Source organism: Hydra vulgaris, chromosome 12 (assembly GCF_038396675.1).
Source record: "Hydra vulgaris chromosome 12, alternate assembly HydraT2T_AEP".
In the NCBI taxonomy this organism is placed as follows: domain Eukaryota; kingdom Metazoa; phylum Cnidaria; class Hydrozoa; order Anthoathecata; family Hydridae; genus Hydra; species Hydra vulgaris.
This window is the reverse complement of record NC_088931.1, coordinates 75,922,501-75,945,513: the sequence shown is the minus strand read 5'-3', so window position 1 is coordinate 75,945,513 and position 23,013 is coordinate 75,922,501. Positions and strand designations below refer to the sequence as shown.

Genomic DNA, 23,013 nt, shown 5'->3' with positions numbered 1-23,013 from the left:
TAAAAACAATTAAGTCAGATTTTAAGTCTGATTTAGATTTATTTTTTGGTTTATGCGGCACTTTTTCTTTAATTCAAGGACATTTATTTTCAAAACTTTTAACAGACTCATCTAACAAATAATTGTAAATAAATTTAATAGATTGTTTTATGTTGTTTGAGCCATGATAATTACAAATTTTTGCTTGTTGGAAATTTGATGATATTGTTATTCCGAATCCCATATCTATAATCTTTTATGTTTTATTATCTAAGTTGTTATTAAATCGATTACATTCATTTATTGTTTGAAAAAAAGTCGTTGAGTTGACATTATATCATAGTTTATATAAGCATTTTTGAAGTAACTACTTTTTCTTAATAGCTTTGCTGTTTTAATTACAGCAATGCAATCATTTTGCTTTGAAGTTTGATTAATATGGGGCTAGGATTTTTGTTACTTGTGTTTTTTTTTAAAACGATGAATTCTTACAATCTTAAGGCTATCAGCGCCAATCTCCTTAAATACCTTTAAAACAGTCACTTTATCATCCAATTCTTTTTCATTAATATCCAGTTTGTTTGATATAGCAACATTTTTTTCTTTACATTTTATATCATTTTGTTCAACTGTCATTGCACTAATAACATCAACTGCAGGGACTTTAGGTTTGTTTGCCATTTTAAAAATGCTAATCTGATATTGTAGAGTTTTTTCTAAATTCTCAAACTTTTTCTTTAATGTATTGTTTTCAACTTCAACTAAACTTAATTAAATCTCCAAAATTTTAATCTTCTCTTGATGTTCTGTTTGATGATATCTTTATGCAACTTTTCTACTTTTTCTCCTCATTTCATTAACTCAGCAAATTCAGTTTTTTGAACCATTTTTTTGAATTATGTAAATATGATATATAAATTTCCAGATTTTTTTAAAATAGTAAAAACAAATCCGCTAACTACATAGCATGACATTGCTCTCTTTGCATATATATATATAATATATGTATATATATATATATATATATATATATATATATATATATATATATATATATATATATATATATATATATATATATATATATATATATATATATATATATATATATATATATATACATACATACATACAGAACCGGCCTGTGAAACATAATTTATGTGTGCGAGAATAAATTAAGCGCCTTTTAGATTTAAATTCCAAGCGAGGTCGCAAGCGTTAGCTCGCAAAAAATGTATTTTTTTAAAATCATAAAACAATACATACTACAAATAAAATAATTTTCTTAACTATTTTATTGATTTTAAACATATTTATAGTTAAAAAACGAAACGTCTAACTTTAGATTTTGCAAAATTTAATTTTAAGGTATCAATATCCACAGATTCAGCAATTTTGTTTTCAATCGAAATTATTGATAAACCGTTAAAACATTCCTGGCCTGTTGTTGATCGTAAATAGCTTTTTATTAATTTTAATTTGGAAAAACTATGTTCCCCTGTACTCACTGTTAACGGTAGTATTAATAATCTTCATAGGGAAATACAAACATTAGGAAACAGTTCTTCAAGCTGACTATCATAGATCCATTTAAGCACAGATTCCGATGATTTTTTCCCATCTAATTTCCGTGATAATAAATTAAGTTCCAGAAACAAATCCCCTGAATACACATCGTCTGATTCACCATGAGTCAATACTCTTTCCAGTAATCTGCATTTGTTAATTATGTCTTCTCCTATTTTATGAATATCTTTGATATCATACAAAAACTTAAACGGTTCTACTGTACTTGAAAAGCTTTCAAATCATTCATTTATCGATTCTTTAGCTATTTTAAAGAGAACATCAAAAAACTGCTTTTTGAATTTTTAGTTTGGTTGTATATCACCATCTTCTTCAAAAGGTTTATCATCAAAAAATCTTTTTCTTTTTTTTGCTCTTTCATGTGAAATAGAACTGAATTTGTCAGTCAAATTGTATAATCAATAGCTAAAATTTTAGCTTTTGAAATATAAATTTTGTAAGAATTTTCAGTGTGTTTAGTAACAAAAAAAATCTATAGTTTTCTTTAATGCATTTGCAGCAGTCTTCACGTCTACAGTTTGAGATTGTAATAGTTTGCTAGTACAATTAATTTCAGTTAATACATTGTGCCAAACCACAACACCACATATGAATTCAAACTGACTAATTTTGATGCAAGTGATTCAGCAGTTAATCTAGTAAAAGAACCTTTTTCAAAGTTAACAAGTTCTTTCAATGCACAATAAATTTCTTTTAATCCTAATTTTAGAGCACGAACAGCATTCACATGACTTTCCCGTCTGGTAGTACTTAATGACTTTACTGTTAATTTTCAACATTTTGATTCAAAAATTTGCTAACGCTTTGAAGTCGCAGAGAAAAAATTATACATAGCTAAAATTTTTGAAAAAAATTTCCTAATTTCTAAACATCCTTGGACTGCATCCGCAACAACCAAAATTCAAGGAGTGACAGACACAAGGAAAATAAAAGGCTCATGAATTTATATCAGTTATACACTTTTGTACACCAATTTTTTTACCTTTCATATTGGATCCATTATGATATATATAAAAATAACAAAACAAAAAATGTGTAAAAATAATTTAATAAATAATAGACTAACAAGGAGATTTGTATTTTTTTTATAAAAACATTCAAGAAAATGTTTTTTAAATCTGGAAAATAAGGTGCAGATATGTCATTCACAACTGACACTAGAAATTTAAGGCGGGGACCTTTTTCAGTAAAGCCTAGCATCAATGTTGGCCATCTTGTCCAGAAGTAAACATAAAATGTAAACTTTCGTCTGATTGGTTTGCAGAAAACATAGAAAAAAAACTAATTGGAATTAGATAAGGGGTCTAACTCAGTTTTGACAAAAATGGATTTTTTTCAATTCTAGTTATAGATCTAGAAAGGCCAATATATTTTGTTTCTAAGCAGAATTTTAATTTTGCGCCTTTTAATGGTGCGCCTGTGTATTTCACACACTTCGCACACGCTTTGAGCCGACACTGTACATATATATATATATATATATATATATATATATATATATATATATATATATATATATATATATATATATATATATATATATACATATATATATATAAACATATATATATATATACATATATATAAACATATATATATATATATATATATATATATATATATATATATATATATATATAATATATACACACATATATATACATACATATATATACATACATATATATACATACATATATATATATATATATATATATATATATATATATATATATATATATATATATATATATATATATATATATATATATATATATATATATAAAATCAACAATAATAAAAAAAAAATCCACAAACTGTTTGATAAAGCACACGCTAACACAATGACTCTCATAAAAATTTTTAAAGACTCTATATTTCTGACTGATCAGTGCACACATAGAAAGGCTTACATAGCTGGAGTGGATTAAATGCTAGCAAAAAGCAAGAACGTTTGTAGCAAATGGAAGATCTCTGAAGAAAACCAGCAGCATCAGGAGGAGAAGCGTAATTACAAATACAATATGGTGTCATCAGTTTCAACTCATTTGTATGATTCTGAAACATCTTCTAAGAACATGATGGATATAGAGTGGTAAAACTCTTAATTGTTCTGAAGTTAAACCATGGCACCAAAGCAAAAATGAGCAAGGCTGTAGTCAATGTACTAAAGGAATGGGTGATGCAGGGCAGTGTGAAAGTTGTGTATTTTGATAGAACAGCATCAATACCGGCTGTCTGATTAAATATAAACTCAATACAAACCTTTGGTATTTTGCCTGTCGATTATTTTAATACTGCTCTCTAAGATTCTAAGATATATATCTAAAATCCATTTTTACAGAAACTCTGAGAGCTCATATACTTACTATACTTACGTATAGAAGCAATTGAATTTGCAAAAACTACATTATACACATTGAAGCCAGAAATGCAATGACTCTGGTGAACTACTTCAGTTGATCATCATCATTATAGAGGACAACCCCATTCATTTGAATAATGGCTCTTGGTGCCATTGATCAGACCATATGGATGACAATGGCTTTATACACTATCAATATATGGATATTCAAGGACCAGTTCCAAATAACTGCACATGAGGAGAAAGCACTCTGAGGTGTCAACTTGTTTGCTACTTTTGTGTACATTGAGGAGCAGTCAACAAATGACCTGATTCTCTTCAATTGCCAGTAGAACCAGTTCAATGGTTACAAGAGGAAGAATTCCAGAATGCCAAGAAGTGTGCTATGAGCCTGAAAGTGGTCGCTGATGTCGCTGAGCAAGGAATCAAACTAATTCAATATTTTTATTCATCCTTTACAAAAAAACAAAGAACAGAAGCAGTACCTGCTGCAGGTCATCTCTAAGCACATAACCAAGTTTTCTGAAGCTAAGAAATCTTAGATGTTGACTAGTATGTAGGTATATATATATATATATATATATATATATATATATACATGTATATATATATATATATATATATATATATATATATATATATATATATATATATATATATATATATATATATATATATATATATATATATATATATACCTACATACTAGTCAACATCTAAGATTTCTTAGCTTGTAGGTACATATCATCAACATCTAAGATTTCTTAGTATGTAGGTGTATATATATATATATACATATATATATATATATATATATATATATATATATATATATATATATATATATATATATATATATATATATGTCAGGCTATTTGTTAGTCGATGTATGTATTGAAGCCCCCTGGCAGCAGGCTATATCAGCGTAATGCCAGAGTGCTCATTTAAACTAGCAATTTAAGTTATATATATAAAATTTAAGTTATATATATATATGCATAATATATATATGCATATATATATATATATATATATATATATATATATATATATATATATATATATATATATATATATATATATATATATGCATATATATATATATATATATATATATATATATTAGGGTGGAGCGATTTTGAAAATTTTTGAAATTTGATTTGCCTGAGCAGCAAATCAATATCTTTTGGTGAAAAAAGAACCTTAAAGAACCTTAGCAAAATAATATGCTGATTTTGAAAATAATATTTGTTTTTATTAAAAAATTAAAATTAAAAAAGTAGAGTTGTTTTTTTCATTAAAAAACCCCCGTCCTCAACCAAACGGGGGTTTTAAGGTATATTTTTGCAAGTATTTTTTTCACTAAAAAATTTTTTTAATAAAATTATTATTTATGAAACAAGCATTTTTTTCTGCTTTTTTTGAGTCAAAGGTTGATATGCTTTGGAAAAAAAAAATTCAAAAATATTAGGACCTGTCAAGAATTTTAATTCCAAAGAAGACCCTCAAGATCTCATCAAAATCAAAAAATATTTTTTTACTTTTATCTTATAATTAATAGACATTGATTCGTGACTCAGTAATATTGGTTTTTAAACTCTTTTTTTTTTGCTATGAAAATCGCTCCACCCTAATATATATGCATATATATATATGCATATATATAGAACCCTTAGATGTTGTCCGAAAGTTTTTTCCATATTTTGTTGACAAAAAGTAAAAATTAAAATGCAAGACCGGAATTTTTTTTTTTTAATAATGATAAACTGCCTGCCCCAACCAAACCCTCAGTCGATGTAGCAGCACTCCCTTGCGGGTCAGGCTATTTGTCAGTCGATGTAGCAGCACTCCCTTGCGAGTCAGGCTATTTGTCAGCCGATGTAGCAGCACTCCCTTGCGAGTCAGGCTATAAGATAGTCGATGTAGCAACACTCCCTTGCGGGTCATGCTATAAGATAGTCGATGTAGCAACACTCCGCGCATGATTTACAGTAAAAAAAATAAAAATAAAAACATTTTATTAAAAAAAATAAAAATAAAAACATTTTATAAAAAAAAATAAAAATAAAAACATTGTTTATATTTTTAAAAACATTCAGAATGTTTTAAAAACATTCTGGTCAATTAAATTTGCGTTTTTGTGGTTTTTTTATATAACAATTAATTTGTAATTAAATTAATGGTTTTGACTTTCGTCCAACACGGAAATGTTGGACGAAAGTCAAAAGTAATTAAAAGTGACGTATGTGTTGGCGTAAGAATCACTTTTTTCCTTCCGCTCTTCCTAAAGCCAACAAACTATAGATCTATATATATATATATATATATATATATATATGCATATATATATATATATATATATATATATATATATATATATATGCATATATATATATATATATATATATATATATATATATATATATATATATATATATATATATATAATATATATGTGTATGTATGCATATATCTATATCTATCTATCTATATATCTATATCTTTCTCTCTCTCTCTCTCTCTCTCTCTCTCTCTCTCTCTCTCTCTCTCTCTATATATATATATATATATATATATATATATATATATATTTATATATATATATATATATATTTATATATATATATATATATATATATATATATATATATACATATATATATATATATATATATATATATATATATATATATATATATATATATATATATATATATGTATAGTAGTAGAAAATCACTTAGCAACAAATTTAAAATGAAAAAAAATTTTTGTTAAGTGATTTTCTACTAATATATAACCGTTCTGTTCTTTTAAGAACATTGAGCACTCTATTTTGTTGAATACATTTTAAAGTTGTTTAAATATATATATATATATATATATATATATATATATATATATATATATATATATATATATATATATATATATATAAATATATACACATATATATATATATGTATATATATATATAAAAAATTATATATATAAATTATATATATATAAAGTATTGAAACTTTTCAAAAATGCTTTTTATTTATTTATAAAAAATGCAACACTTACTACATATTATGCATATGTTTATTGAAGTCGTAATACAACTTTTTAATAAAATAAACATATTTTTTTATTCACATATACAAAAAAAAAATTAAATTTTTAAATTAGGCCTGGTCATAAGTATGGAAACTTATGACCATTTTAAATGTTCCCTTGCAAACAAAAATCTACCCATCTTATTTTTCTTAGAAATTAACGGTTTTTTGACAGCCACTCTTCCAAATAAGCCCGCATCATTTAACCTTCTATGAACTGTCCTGTCAGATAATAAAACTCCATGCTGTTCCAAGATTTCTTCTTTTAAATCATTTGATGAATTTCTAGGATCTTTTGTAAAAGCATTTTTTATAACTTTATCCAGTCTTTTTGTTGTTTTTCTTGGTCTTCCAGGTTTTATTTTCACTTCCACAGTTCCCCTTTCTTTGAATTTTTTAATAATTTTTGAAACTGTACCTTTTGGAACTTGAAAATTTCGAGAAATATCAATTGGTTTATTACCATTTTTAAAACACTCAACTATTTTATTTTTAATATCACTAGAATAATATTTACGCGGTGCCATACTGATTAATATAAAAGTAAACTATGATGAACTAACAAAGATGTCAATTCTAACACGTTTTAATTCTAAATGATAAGATTTGTTTATGTTTAGTGACAAGTTTGAACAAGTTTCCATACTTTTGTCCAATCGAAATTAAGAAATATTAGTATGTAATAAAATGTCTTAGAAAAGACAAGTTCAAACTTGTAGTATATATAAAGTAGACTATTGCAAGTACACTCGGGTTAAATAACTTTGGTTTTATTTAATACAAATAAAAAAAATGTAACTTTAAAAAAGTTTCCATACTTTTGGCCACCACTGTATATATGTATATATATATATATATATGTATTTATATATATATGTATTTATATATATATGTATTTATATATATATATATATGTATATATATATATATATATATATATATATATATATATATATATATATATATATATATATATATATATATATATATATTAATAATTTGCTTATTCTTAAGATGATGTTTATAAGCTTTAATTTAACAGCTGAATGTTCTTTTACTTTTATTATCATAATTTTTTTTTAGAATATTTTATTTTGTGTTGTTCTATTGTTTACTTAAAAGTATTCTATTTAAGCATTGTTATCTATAAGTGTTAAAGTATAACCTTCTATATTTCTTATTGATTGTTGTTTAGATATCTGAATTACTAATAAATAAATAAAAAATTCTAACTAAACTGCTAATCTTAGTACTTAGTTATATTTTTAAAATTGAAATAAAAAGCATTCATCTAAAATTGTATTTATTTTTCGAAATTTTTTTTTTTCATAGCAAAAATAACTAACCAAAATTCAGCCAAGTTTATCATTTGTTGTGTTTATTCTAAACTAAAAGAAGTTTTTTTACTAATGCATTAAATGTCGTAAGATTAAACATTTTATTGGTGTTATTCATTTTACAAAACAAAATTATCTCTAATATTTCAAAAGTTATAAATGTTTTAGTAACACCGCTTAAGTCAATATTTTCAAAAAATAACAAGAAGCCGTAAAGCTTGGTTTGAAACAGTCACGACATATATATATATATATATATATATATATATATATTTATATATATATATACATATATACATACATAAATAAATATATATATATATATATATATACATATAAATAATATATACATATATATATATATATACATAAACACATATATATATACATATATATATATATATATATATATATATATATATATATATATATATATATATATATATGAGTTTTGTTTTATTATTATAATACAAAACAGCATTAAATATCAATCAATATATATATATATATATATATATATATATATATATATATATATATATATATACATATATATATATACATATATATATATATATATATATACATAAACACACATATATATATACATATATATATATATATGTATGTATGTATATATATATATATGTATATATATATATATGTATGTATATATAAGTATGTATGTATATACATATTTATACATACATACATATATATATATATATATATATATATATATATATATATATATATATATATATATATATATATATATATATATATATAAAGATATATATATGTGTGTGTATATATATATATATATATATATACATATATATATATATATATATATATATATATATATATATATATATATATATATATATATATATGTATATATATATATATATATATACACATACATACATATGTATATATATATTTATGTTTGAATATATATGGGTAATTCGGTAGTTCAGAGACATATCATGCCGAAAGATTTTCTTTAATAAAAGTTTTTCTTTAACTCTAAAAAATTTTTTAGTACTCCAAAATAGTCTTTAATTATATAATATAAGTTAAACACAATTTTATTATCATAAAACTGACACAAGACAAAAATTAAAACACAAGTTCAGTGACGCAATGCTAGATATTTGATACTTGTAAATCTTGTAATGCTAATGCATAATCTTCTACTGCCTTGATCTCGCATTGACTAGATTTAATTCTCAGTACTGTGATTCACATAACAGTAACTCCAATTCTGTAAACCACTTTATTTCCGCTACTTGATATTTTCTTGGATTATCGATATGTCCAGGATTAGTTCTGTTACAGTAGACTTCTTTGAAATTTTTTGATGTTTGCAATTGTTTTAGTTTTAGGCTTTTTCTACTCATCTCAGGTTACATGGAAATCAAATGTATCAACAGCTTACAAGTGCTTATTGAACTGTTTCATACCTTTGCGTGCAACAATTTGTCATAGGCACAATTGTATGCGTATGGTTCACAAACAAAGTTATTTAGGTATGTGTATGGTTATGGTTATAGTTATAGGTTATGGTTATATAGTTATATGGTTATGGTTATAGGTATGTGTATGGTTCACAAACAAAGTTATTAAGGCGGTTGAATTGATTTTGTTAATGCAGTTGAATTGATTTTGTTAATGTATCTTACGCGAATCACATATTTTCATGCAAACTGCAACAACAAACACTTTGCAAAAATATGGTAACAGATTTTACATTGTGTGAAAGAAGGTTAAAAAATTTGCTGAGTCCAATTTTGATGTGCTGACGCATTTCCTTGAATAACTTGAAAGCTTCTTTAAGCGTATAAAATAAATGACATATCGGAATATTGTTTTTTTTTCCATCAGATAATTGAATCCGAGTGGCTTGAATCTTTTTTGTTCTGTGATACTTGGGAAACTTCATCTTTATTATAAAAGTGTACAACTGCTGAAACATCACTTTCAGAAAGGCCATACAGCTTTAAACATGCTGGAGGTAGACCTGGATTTTCTATACAAGTGGAGCTATCTAGAGTTTAGACTGTTGCAATTGTAATGAAAACAATAACAGAAGCGATAACTATTGTTATTGTATTAACTTTTTTAGAAACAATAACAATAAATATTGTATTGCAATTTATCTTCATAATACAATAACAATATCTGAAAAAAAAGTATTGTAATGACCCACTACAATAACAATGTTGTATTGTAATTCATCTTATCTTTTAATGCAATAATTTTTTTAATTACAATAACAATGTGTTTTTATTGCAATTAAAAAAATTATTGAATGTCAAAATAAATAAATTTTATTAATAGTCCAGTCTCCGAGTCATGTGACCTTGAAATAGGCCTAAGACCTAGAAATAGACCTTAAAAAATAAACTTATATATAATTATTGACTCTATTCTACTTTGTTTACGAATATCACTTGTCCTAGTTGCAAACTTATAATAGCTCTATAAAAGTGAGTTTGATCTGACCTGTTCCTTATTTACCGCTGGGGATAGACATATATACATAGTCTATTACTACTATTTCTTCCACTTAATTATTGCCTTTAACACTAGGCAAATATTCAATTGTTTCAATAATTAATCAAATATAACTCTAATATAACTTTATCTTTTGTTTCCTTGAGGCTCTTATGGCTGCATATGTCCCATAAAGTAACTGGACTTTTAGGTCTAGTAGTGACTTCTGTTACATAAATCAAGAACAATATTTATTTGGTATTCTAAACTGCCTTATTTTTCAAAAATGACCCCCCCCCCCTCCTACAAAATTTAACGGTACAGTCTGATAGCTGATGAGTAATCTAAAAATGTAGAAATATTTGTTGCAAAATAAAAGTATTTCACATGTTTAGATAATCTAATATATAATTACTGTGGTCAACTGTTACCTGACTTCATAATGCTATAATTTATTACTCATTAGCGGTTAATTATGATATTAATAAATTTTAGCAGTTAATTATAATATTAATAATATTATAATTTTTCATGCGTTTTAAGTAGTTAATCAATTAGCTTATACATCATCATCCGGTGAAACATTTCTATATCAGTTAAGACAAAATTCAAAATTTTCACTTCACATAGTAAATAATTATTTAATTTAAAACATATAATAAATTATATATTTGTATGAGTTTGAATGAATATTATTAATGCTAATTCTAAATAAATTCTTCTTTAAACAGTTATATTATTGAACTTAAAATAAATAAAACTTTTACATGTAAATGGTAGCTAGAAATGGGTGCCACAAACATCCCTGAATTTAATATTTATTAAGTATACGTAATATAATATACTTCTTTGGCTTTCCTGGCTTCACTTCACTTCTCAAAATAAATAAAATTTATATATGTAAGTGACTGCTAAAAAGGAACATCACAGGGTCCTCTGAATTTTCTAGTGCACAACTAATTATAAATGCATGGAAAAATAATCTAAATACTTTAAAATGCAATAGCTTTTGGACTTAAAAATAGTAATACAATACACCACAATAGTTATTGTAACTGTTTTTCATCAAAACAATACAATAGCTATTGTATTTTATTGTTTTGATGAGAAACAAAATACAATAGCTATTGTAATTGTTTTTCATCCCAGCATTACAATACAAATGTTATTGTAATTGTTTTACATCACAGAACAAAAATAATTTAATAGTTATTGTAACTGTTTTTCATCACAGCAATACAATAACAATAAATGTTTTAATTAATTTTCAGGTATTACATACAATATTATCGTATTGTAATTTGTTAATGTATTGAATTTTTATAATTACAATAGTCCAAACCGTAGAGCTATCTGAAAGAATAAAAAGGACTTTAGCTTGTTCTTTGATTTTGGTAGTGCTTTTAAAACTTTTTCAATGCTTTTCCTCTTTGTTAAACATTTTTAAGATGAGCTTAGTCTTTGAGATTGATTTATAATTTTTCTTTTAAAGACGATTTTTTACAATTCTTAGTTTTGCTTTAGCAGATTAAACTGCTTTTTTATTTGGATTGGCTTTCAACTTTTTCAAAAATCAGACATGTATGTGACAAAAAAGCACTTAAATTATTTTTAAACTCTAAAAGTCTTTTTACTCAAGTAAACAAAACATACAAAACAAACAAAAATATTGATATATATTTTTAAAATGTTGCAATAACTTGCCTTCAAATTTTACTCACTTTTTCAAAAAATAAAAAGAGAAAACAGTTGGCAACATTCATTAAATATGTCTACTTGTTTCAAATATTTTCTACTCAAACTTTATTTTTACAATAATTTCAAGGTGTTTAAACTACAAATAAAGAAAAAATGTTTTTAGAAACTTTTTAACACAAAATTTATTTCTTCCATCATGAAAATAGCCACATATATATATATATATATATATATATATATATATATATATATATATATATATATATATATATATATATATATATATATATATATATATATATATAGCAGAGTGAGATTCATTCACCACACGAGGGCGGCTAGTAAATTTAAGCAGTATATTTAAATATCTAACAAATTTTGTATTTTAAAATTAAAAATATAATTAATTTTTGTATTTGTAACTTTTGTGTTTGTTAATTAAATTTTTGCATTTGTTAATAAAATTTAAAAAAGTTATAAAAATTAATGTAAATATAATTTATCCTCTTTGGTGTTTTATGCAAATATAACATAAATGATATGTTTCATTGAAAGTTTCATTTTAGATTTTTGTTGTTGTTGTTGTTGTTGTTGTTACTTTTGTTGTACTTTACCAGCAAATTTAGTTTTGCGACAGTTTATTTGATTCCCTTAATAAAAAAAATGTTAATACTTATTTTTAAGTATATTATTTATCATTATACGAAGATTTTAGTACCTTGTCTTATAATAGCAGCAGTAAAAATGTAAATAAAGAGTTTTTGAATAACAAAAATAAATAAAAAGCAATATAATAAACGCAATGAAAAATCTAAAACTAGAGAATAACTGACGTCAATTAAAAAATAAAGATTTTTTTAAACTTTCGAATGAATGAACTTACTTGTTAATGATGATGCTTTTTCCCTTATTTTTTTTTACAAGAAAACCCATTGTTCTTGATCAACATAATTCATTTCTTTGTTATCCACACTAACTACGTTTTCAACATGTCTTGCGTAACACTTTAAATGTTTTAAATGAGCCTTATATAGGTTATTTTTTGTAACCATCATTTTTTGAACTTTTGGGAACTTTATACCAATTGGGAACTCTTTCCCAATTAGTATAAAATAGTAAAAACTAGTAAAAAAAAAATCTAATATAGATTTTTGCTTTTTTTAAATATTTTACATACACAAAAAGGTGATGAACAATTTATTATAAACAGAATGAAGGAACAGAAAACCTTTTTTTGATGTAAGTGATTGTCACTGCTCTTCACCAATATGATACGCCCATCGTAAAATTCTTGCACCACGCGTTCATTTTTCCAACCCTAAAAAAATTTAAAAAGATAAAATATCAGCAAGGTTTAAAGAAAATAGTTTAAGAGAATTTCAGAACTAAAAGCTTCAGGATTTGCTTTTGTCCAAATCAAAAAAATTCAAAAACATTTCTGGTGCATCAAACTGAGCCTTTTAGGTTTATGGCATTAGTAGCATCGGTACTAATGGCGTGAATGAGCTAGAAAACAATGCTTAGCTCTTGCTCTAATTTTTTTAAACTTAAGACTTCCAAATTTTTCGAGCAGGGTCCTTAATATTGCAAGAAATTCAAATAGCTGACTGTATAAATATAAAAAACTGAATTAATTTTATATTGAACATTACTTAAGAATTAATATTTATCATTCCTTTAAACTTTTAATTCTTTTTTTAAGAAATGTGTTTAATAATTTAAAAAAATAATTATTGAATTAAAAAAAAAATTAACTTTTAATATTAATTCTTATTACTATTTAATACTTATTACAAATTTTAATTTAAACATAGTTTAGTTTAAACTATATTTTAACTCATTTTTATAAAATTTTTATCTGAAAGCGAACTTTGGCAATGAAACAGTATTATCTCATGATCAATTCAATCAAAAATAAGAAATATGTAATTTCTTAGTTGAATTTCCTCATCAAATTATGTTCAATTTTATAATTTACATACATTCAATAAAGCAATTATACAAAGTTACATTATAAATATAAGAACTAGTTTTGACATTTTGATTCTAGTAATTGATATAAAAATTTAAGTTGAAGTAAGCCACAGAGCAATCAACTTTTTAAGGGTTACACCTTTTTTACAAATTGTTTCAACTTCATTAAAAACATTTTGCACTAGCTCAACATTGTTGCTTAAAAGTGTTAAAAAATCTAAAAGCATGAAAAATCAGATCAACTTAAAACTTAATAACTAACTCACTGGAAATTTCAGTTTTTGCACAAGTTTCTCGTGATACTTTGCATGTTGAGTTTCATCATCCACTTGTGATTTTGTATAAACCATGCCACAAATGGTGCAAGTAACATGCCCAAAATTTTTTTGACCCAAGTCCTACAGTGTGTAAAATTATTATAAGCAGTAGTCATATTTGCAGATTGTATTTAATTATGAAAAATAAACTATGAATAGAAATACTTTGGACTAAGCATTTATCTGCAAGTAAATGGTAGAATGGGGTAAATAATTAGGCAAAACTCTAGGACAATAAATTTCTATGATTAAATACACTTTTAAAACATATTATCATATTAAAACATACAAGAACTTATGGAACATGTATACAAATTTAAATTTTTTGTATCTTCGGATCCCTGGGATCAACCATAAGAATAACTTCTAGAAATATTTCCTACTAGTTTCTGTAAATGTATATCAAAAGAATTCAGAAAATTTGATACGGTATATATATATATATATATTATATATATATATATATATATATATATATATATATATATATATATATATATATATATAGCAGTATTTCATATTTATGAAATTAGAAATATATATTTCCAAAAAATATTCTTACAATTGATTATTTAAATTAATTTTCTTTTTATACTTTTGTATCTACTTTTAGAATAAGACTGATTTTTTTAGCACATAATGACAGCATGATTGGTCCCACTATTTTGAAATATTAAGTTACATGAACTTAAGCAGGTAAAAGAGAAGCTTTTTTTATTTTCTTGTTGTTTCCATAAGTTGTTTTGATTTGTTATTAATGTAATCAAATTTTAAATTAATAATTTTAATGAATTTCTTTCCGTTTAACTAAATTTAACAAGATAGCTACTATTTAAAATCAAAATGGATACTATATATAAACATAATAAATAACATATATAGACATAATAGATACCATATAAAGACATAATAGATACCATATAAAGACATAATAGATACCATATAAAGACAAAATAGATACCATATAAAGACATAATAGATACCATATAAAGAAAAGAAAGATTTTCAAAAAGCATAAATAAAAAAATAGGATTTTTAAACTTTAAAAAACATTTTGAGAATAATAGGGTAAATTTAAAGTCAACAAAATGTAAAAGAATGTCTACACAAAACAGAAGTTATACAAATTGAAAAAAAATTATTTTAAGAAAATGTTCTAAAATGTTGGCCAATCATAAAAAGTTGTAAAAACCAAATTAAATATAAATAAAAAATAAGTAAAAACCAAATTAAATATAAATAAAAATAAAATAGTTATTAGAAAGTTTATTGAAAAAGAAATATTTAGTTACAGAAAAATGAAAAAAAAAGAATAAAAGCAATAATGTCAAAGTTTCATTGTGCTTTTTGACTGTTAAATAGAATACTAAAAGAGTAAATGTGTTTTAAGTCAGTCTTCTTCGTTTGAAATTTATCGCCAGCACACGAAAAAGCGCTGGCTAGATAGTAATTATTTGTCTGGCATGCGTGATTTTAAAAAATATTTGTTTTTTATACCTCTTTAATTAGACTTTGATTAAGAAAAAAAATCTGTTGCAAATTAAAAACACGCTTGAAATATTTTGGCGAGCGCTTAAAAAAGCACCAGCCATAGTATTGGCAGGCGTGTGGGCGAGCACTAAACTGCAAGAGCTCAAAAGCGGTTGTCTAATGGAGAAGACTGTAAAGTGATTTGTATCTAAAGTTCTGTATCTAAAGTGATTTCCTGATTAGACTCTTCTACAGCTTGTGGTCCGGACAACATACTTGTTATAGTCTTGCAGAAATGTTCTCCGGAGCTCTCATCTATACTTTCAAAACTAATTAACGTGCTTATCAGAGTCTTGTTTTCCAGCCTGTTGCAAAGCAGCATTTTTCTCTTCCTATTTTCAAAAATTCTGGAGAGCAATCTGATTCGTCTAACTACTGTCCCATTAGCTTTTTCCTATCATATGCAAGGTTTTTGAATCTTTCTAATTAACTAACACTTAATCTCTTATCTTGAATCTAATAACTTACTTTCTGACCATCAATATGGATTTCAACCTTCTCATTCTACAGCTGATTTGCTAACAGTAATAACCAATAGGTTTTATAGTGCATTAGATAAAGGTGGAGATGCTAAGGCCATCGCTCTTGACATTTCTAAAGCTTTTGATAAAGTTTGGCATGCTGGTCTTCTCCATAAGCTTTCTTCTTACGGTGTATCTGGTAACATCTTTAAGATTATTTAATCCTTTATTTCCAATCATAGTATAAAAGTTGTTCTCAATGGACAGTACTCTTCTTCATATTCTATAACTTCAGTGGTTCCTTAAGGTTCAATTCTCGGCCCTATACTCTTTTTAATTTACATTAACAATCTTCCAGATATTCTCACATCTAAGGTGGCATTGTTCGCTGGTGATACTACCATTTATTCTTGTCATGATAAGAAGCCCATACTCTCTGATTGCTTGGAGGGGGCATCTGAGCTGGAAAACGATTTCACTTCTCTTACAGCATGGGGCTCACAGTGGCTGGTGAACTTTAATTCAGATAAGACCCAATTTTTTTCAGCCAATCGTTATTGCAATAATTTAGATCTTCCTATATTTATAAGCAATAATGTACTTGATGAGCCATCTACCCTTTATCTTCTAGGATTAAATCTTACTTCTGATCTTTCTTGGAAACCATATATCAAATCTGTTGCAAAATTAGCATCTGCTAAGGTTGCATATCTTTATCAAGCTTGACACTTTCTTACCCTGGATTCTATTCTCTATCTCTATAAATCTCAAATCCAGCCTTGTATGGAATACTGTTGCCATATCTGGGACAGATCTTCTAATGATGCTCTTTCTCTCTTAGACAAGGTGCAAAAACACATTGTAAACATAGTTGGAACTGCTCTTGCAGCCAACCTCCAACCAATATCACATTGTCATAATGTTGCTTCTCTTTCTCTTTTCTACAAATACTATAATGGGCACTGCTCTAAAGAGCTAACATCTCTTGTGCCATCTACTAAAATTCTCGTGTTACTTGTCATTCAATAAAATCTCATCCTTTTTCTTTCATTATTTCCTAAGTGCTCCAAAAACTCTTATTCGTCTAGTTTTTTTCCTGGAACATCAGTTCTTTGTATATGCGTGTGTGTGCATATATATATATATATATATATATACATATATATATATATATATATATATATATATATATATATATATATATATATATATATATATATATATATATATATATGTATATATATATATATGTATATATATATATATATATATATATATATATATATATATATATATATATATATATATATGTATATATATATATATATATATATATATATATATATATATATATATATATATATATATATATATATATATATATACACACACACACATATAGAATATCTTGAAGCTCAAATTTAAAACCTTTTAATTGTCTTGATTTAAAACAACCAAAAGAACTATAAGTCTTGTATAGTTCTTTTGATTGATTAGAGCTTTTTTTATTTTATTTTATATTCTTTTTTTAACTTCTAATAAAAATCACTAACTGGTTAGCAAAAATTGGTATGAGCTCTAATTATGCAGTTTAGCCTGAATAAGATTGTGATCATTATGTTTTTAAATTGTGAATAAAAGCAAAAACTGTTTTAAAAACATTTAAATATAGACAAAAAATATGTTATGTATAACAGTTTATTTAAGTTCATTTTTAATTAAATAATACAATATACTGAATTTTTAAACCAACAGAGGCTGTGAACACTAAGAAAAATCATTAACCATGTGGTATTTAAATAAAAGGATTGTTGTTTTTTGCTTTGCTAATAATTGTTTACCTGTAAGTAAAAAATAGCTATTAGCACTTCTATAAGATCAAACACCAGATTAAAGTTGTTATAAGATAGAAAAACTGTATTCAGAAATATTTGTTGACAAAAAAATATAATAATTATATAATATAAAATTTTAACAAACGATTTATAATAAATCTTACTAGAACTAAATTAAAACTGACTTTACCTGAAGCTAATTGAATGAAAACCTATAAAAAATACTATTAAAATTAATTTAATTAATTTTAATAATACTGTGATCTCTTTCCAACTCATATTTGATTTAAAATAGCTCTGTTTTTTATTATTATTATTATTATTTTTATTACTATTATTATTATTATTATTACTATTATTATTATTATTATTATTTTAAATGTGCAAAGAGTGGTTTTTAACTTTTAGTAGACCTGCTAGTCGTGAATTTCTTAAAAATATTAGCAATTGTTTTTTCTCCCTGTTTATTACAGAACTTTTTTTAACAACAAATTAGACTTAGCATTTTCTGCCAACCTTGATTGCATTTTTAATATTGTTGTTGGACCTACTGTTTGCTGTATAGCAAAAAATTGCCTTCATTGTTTCTTACTATGGTACTTACAACTATCTTCCCGAATCAATGTACCTGTTCTTCATAAATTAAATTTTATCTATGAAAAAGGTTATTTTAGTAATGCTTTTAGTCTAGCTCTTGATGCATTAGATGGGACAGAAATAATTAGTATAAAGATGAGTGCTTTGAAATATTTATATTAGCTGATGAAAATATTATATTAGCTGATGAGTGCTTTGAATTATTTATATTAGCTAACACCTCTCTTTGTGAACAATTTAGTCCTAAGCAAATCAGTTCATTCAGACTTGGTAAATGTAATCCAAAGTGGTTTAATGCTGAGATTAGAACTGCGTCTAGAAAGAAATATAGACTTTATGAAATTTCAATGTTGTTCTTTTAAATATAAAGATAAAATCTGTATATTGTACAATAAGAAAAATTGATTAGTCAAGAAGTTATTTGCAGAAGCTGTTTGAAACTATGAAAATGAGATAATTGAAGTGTTTAAATCAAATCCAAAGAAGCTCTATGCATATGTAAACAGACAAAAACCTTGTGCTAGTGAAATCCAACCACTTTTAAATTCTGATGGTACTCAACTTGTCGATAAAAAAGCTATTGCTGATTGTCTGAATGACCAGTTTTACAAAGCCTTCTCTAAACCAACCAATGATACAGTTAATCCGGACTTTCCTTTTGTACTAAACTCTGCTGTGAACCAAAATTTTAGGCACTTTTTATTCAAAATAAAATTGAACTACTTCTTTCTAAGTTGGATAATAACAAAGGTATTGATATCGCTGCCATTCATCCATTTGTATTAAAAAACTGCAGCAGAAGTTTCAGTGTACGGCTTTCGTTTATGTTTATAAATTCATTTGAATCAGGCCTGGTTCCTTATGTTTAGATACAGGCAAACATCACAACAATCTTTAAAAAAGGTTTATGTACATATTCAGGTAATTGTAAACTAATCTCTTTGACCTCTGCAGTTGGCAAATTAATGGAGAAAATTGTATGTGATATGATGGCTGATCATCTGGATCATCACCATGGATTTGTAAAATTAAAATCATGTGCAACTAATCTTCTACAGGTTCTAGATATTATTACTGAAGCGCTTATTGATGGATGAGGCAGCGTGTTATTTTGCATGAAGTTTGTTCAGATCGGATTGATGTGTTGAGTGGTGTGTTCCAAGGCTCTATCATAAGACCACTTTTGTTTCTTATTTTTATTAATGATATACCAGTACTTGTTGAAAACTATTGTAAATTGTTTGCTGATGATAGTCAACTAGTTGCCAAATCAAAAAGAGTTCATGAATTTGTCCTTGTTCAGACTGACATAGATTCTTTAAGTGAGTGGTCTAAACTGTGGTGTAAGGATTTCAGCATCAGAAAGTGTAAAGTTTCATGGTAGATCATTATACCTCAATGACTCTCTTTACATGGTAGATAATACTGGAAATTATATTTAATTAGAGAATGACTGCGTTGAAAAAACACTAGGAATTTATATAAACACTAAGATCAAATAGCCTGACCAAATAAACCAAGCAACAACAAAAGCCAATATAGTTTTAAAAATGCTCAAGAGAATCTTTAAAAAAAGTGGAATGTGTGTATGCTTCTCAAACTCTATACATCTTATGTTTGTCCTCTGAATACTGCGCATTAAACAGTTTGAACAAGTACAGAAGTTATAGCCGCAGTTGTGGAACCTGAGTTATAGCCCAGCTGGTGGTCTACGCGGTGCGGACTCCATAGAGAGATTACTATTAAATCAGCCAGACATAAACTTTTAAGCAATTGTGTAGTGCCTTATTAGAATAGTTACCAGACTTCAGTATTGCTTTAGAGCTGGTTGACCAATTCAAAAATAACTATAACGATTAATTCAGTTGTTCTTTTGTCTACTATAGCTGGGTCTCGATAGATTTTAAGCTCATAGAAATTTCAAACTTCTATTGTAGAATAACATTAAATTAAATTAGTTATAAAAAAGGTAGTAGAACAAATAAATAAGTAAAAAATACTAGCTGTATATGAAGTTAATAATATACATAAAGTTAATATACGCATATATAGTCAATATATGTATATAAAGCTAATAATCACTGGTTGTGGCTGATTATTGTTTAAGTTTAAAGACAAAAAATAAAATCTTGGCTGAAAAATCTTAAAAAAAATTAAATTAAATATGAAATTATCAAACTATTATATATTATAAATTTACAATTAAAAAGTAATATCTGCTACCCCCAACCACCCAAATAATAAAACCTATTAAAGTTTTTATCAAAAAATAAAATACCAACCATTCTTCTTATCTCATGCAAAAAAGCAAACCGTATTCTAAAAACAGGTGTAAGGGGTACCAAAAATTCTTTTATGGAATTTTTAAAATAATTATAATATACAAATTATCTTTTGTATTTTCGGACCATTAACTACTTAATTTTTTTGAAATCAATAGGAACCAATAAATTTTTTAAAATAACTTTTGTTGTTTATGGAATAGGAACCAATAAATTTTTAAAAATAACTTTTGTTGTTTATGGAATATCTTTGCATACTTAGCTTAGCATAAATTCATCATACTGAAATAGGGAGTTGCTAGGGCTTTAGTACATACATTAACTGAGATTTTGAGCAGGTTTCATCTAGGTATAAAAGACTTTTATTACAGCAAAAAAAAACCTTTTTTTTTTTTTTTTCTTACTCTTTTTTTCTTTCTTACTTTTCTAAAAAACTTTAAATGTCAGCATTTTTAAACTTTAAGTGTGCAAATATATTAGGATAGTGGCAACCACAAGAAAAACAATATGTAATAATAATAATAATAAAATAATAGTATCAATAATAATAACTAATATATTAAAGATAAAATGATGACTAACTATGTAAGTTTGTTCTTTTCCAGAATTATTAGTTATACATTTCTTTGGAGTAAGCTTTTTAGGTAAACTTTTACGCTTTTCTCCAGGTGATAGCTGTAAGTCAAATGGCGTGAAGGTACTAATTCAAAAAATTAAAAAATATCAAAATGAAAATACTATATTTGTAAAAGTTCAAACTTTCACACATATTTTCATAATCTATTAAAAAAATATATGTAAATTTATACTAATTTTACAAACATTTGAGTGTTTTCGGTTTTGCAGGGTTTAAGTAGAACTTGGTGGAATAATTTAGCTGAATAATCAAGATTTTTGTTATTGGAATGAGAATTAGGTGATGATTGACTATTTTCTTTAGCTGGAGCTGAAGATTGATTGAAATAACTGGATATTGTTCTTTGTTTGGATTTTAATTTACTTGAAGACAATGAGTTTGATTCCTCATTTTTAAAGTTGTCATTACAACAGATAAATTTTTTTTTTGAATACAGGCTTTTATCACATTTTAAATTACTTGCTATAGGTGATAAAGATATAGCAGCAGTTTTGTTTTCATTAACTACAGCTAAAGTAAAACTTTTTTCAGAATCTGAACCGTTAGTACTTGAAGAGTGAAGAGAAGAAGATCTTCTGACAGGTGAAGATATATCAATAGTCTCATGAATGTTAGCCAATGTAGGACAAGTACAACACTCTTTTTCTGGATATCTTTCTGTTTTGGAACTTATGTCAGAGACATACTCAGAAACTGGTAGATTTTCTGTTGAAGTTTGTAATTCAGGCCTTGTAAAAAGACTACTGTTTTCATCATACTTCTGAAGAGGATCAAAACATTTCATTAACCTGGGCTTTTTACTTCCATAAAATAAGTT

General features: G+C 25.2%; 1 protein-coding gene across 2 annotated transcripts in view; it reads right to left on the bottom strand.

Moving 5' to 3' along the window:
* Positions 1-23,013, bottom strand: part of LOC101239412 (N-acetyltransferase ESCO2) — a 28,992-nt gene that overhangs the window by 5,847 nt on the left and 132 nt on the right. For both annotated transcript variants that reach the window (XM_065814476.1, XM_065814477.1), the window contains exons 1-4: positions 22,382-23,013; positions 22,142-22,259; positions 14,804-14,935; positions 13,792-13,881 (exon numbers count right to left, since the gene is read on the bottom strand). The exon at positions 22,382-23,013 is cut by the window's right edge and continues 132 nt beyond it. In XM_065814476.1, coding sequence (XP_065670548.1) covers positions 13,792-13,881; positions 14,804-14,935; positions 22,142-22,259; positions 22,382-23,013 — 972 coding nt within the window. The remainder of the gene's footprint in view (positions 1-13,791; positions 13,882-14,803; positions 14,936-22,141; positions 22,260-22,381) is intronic.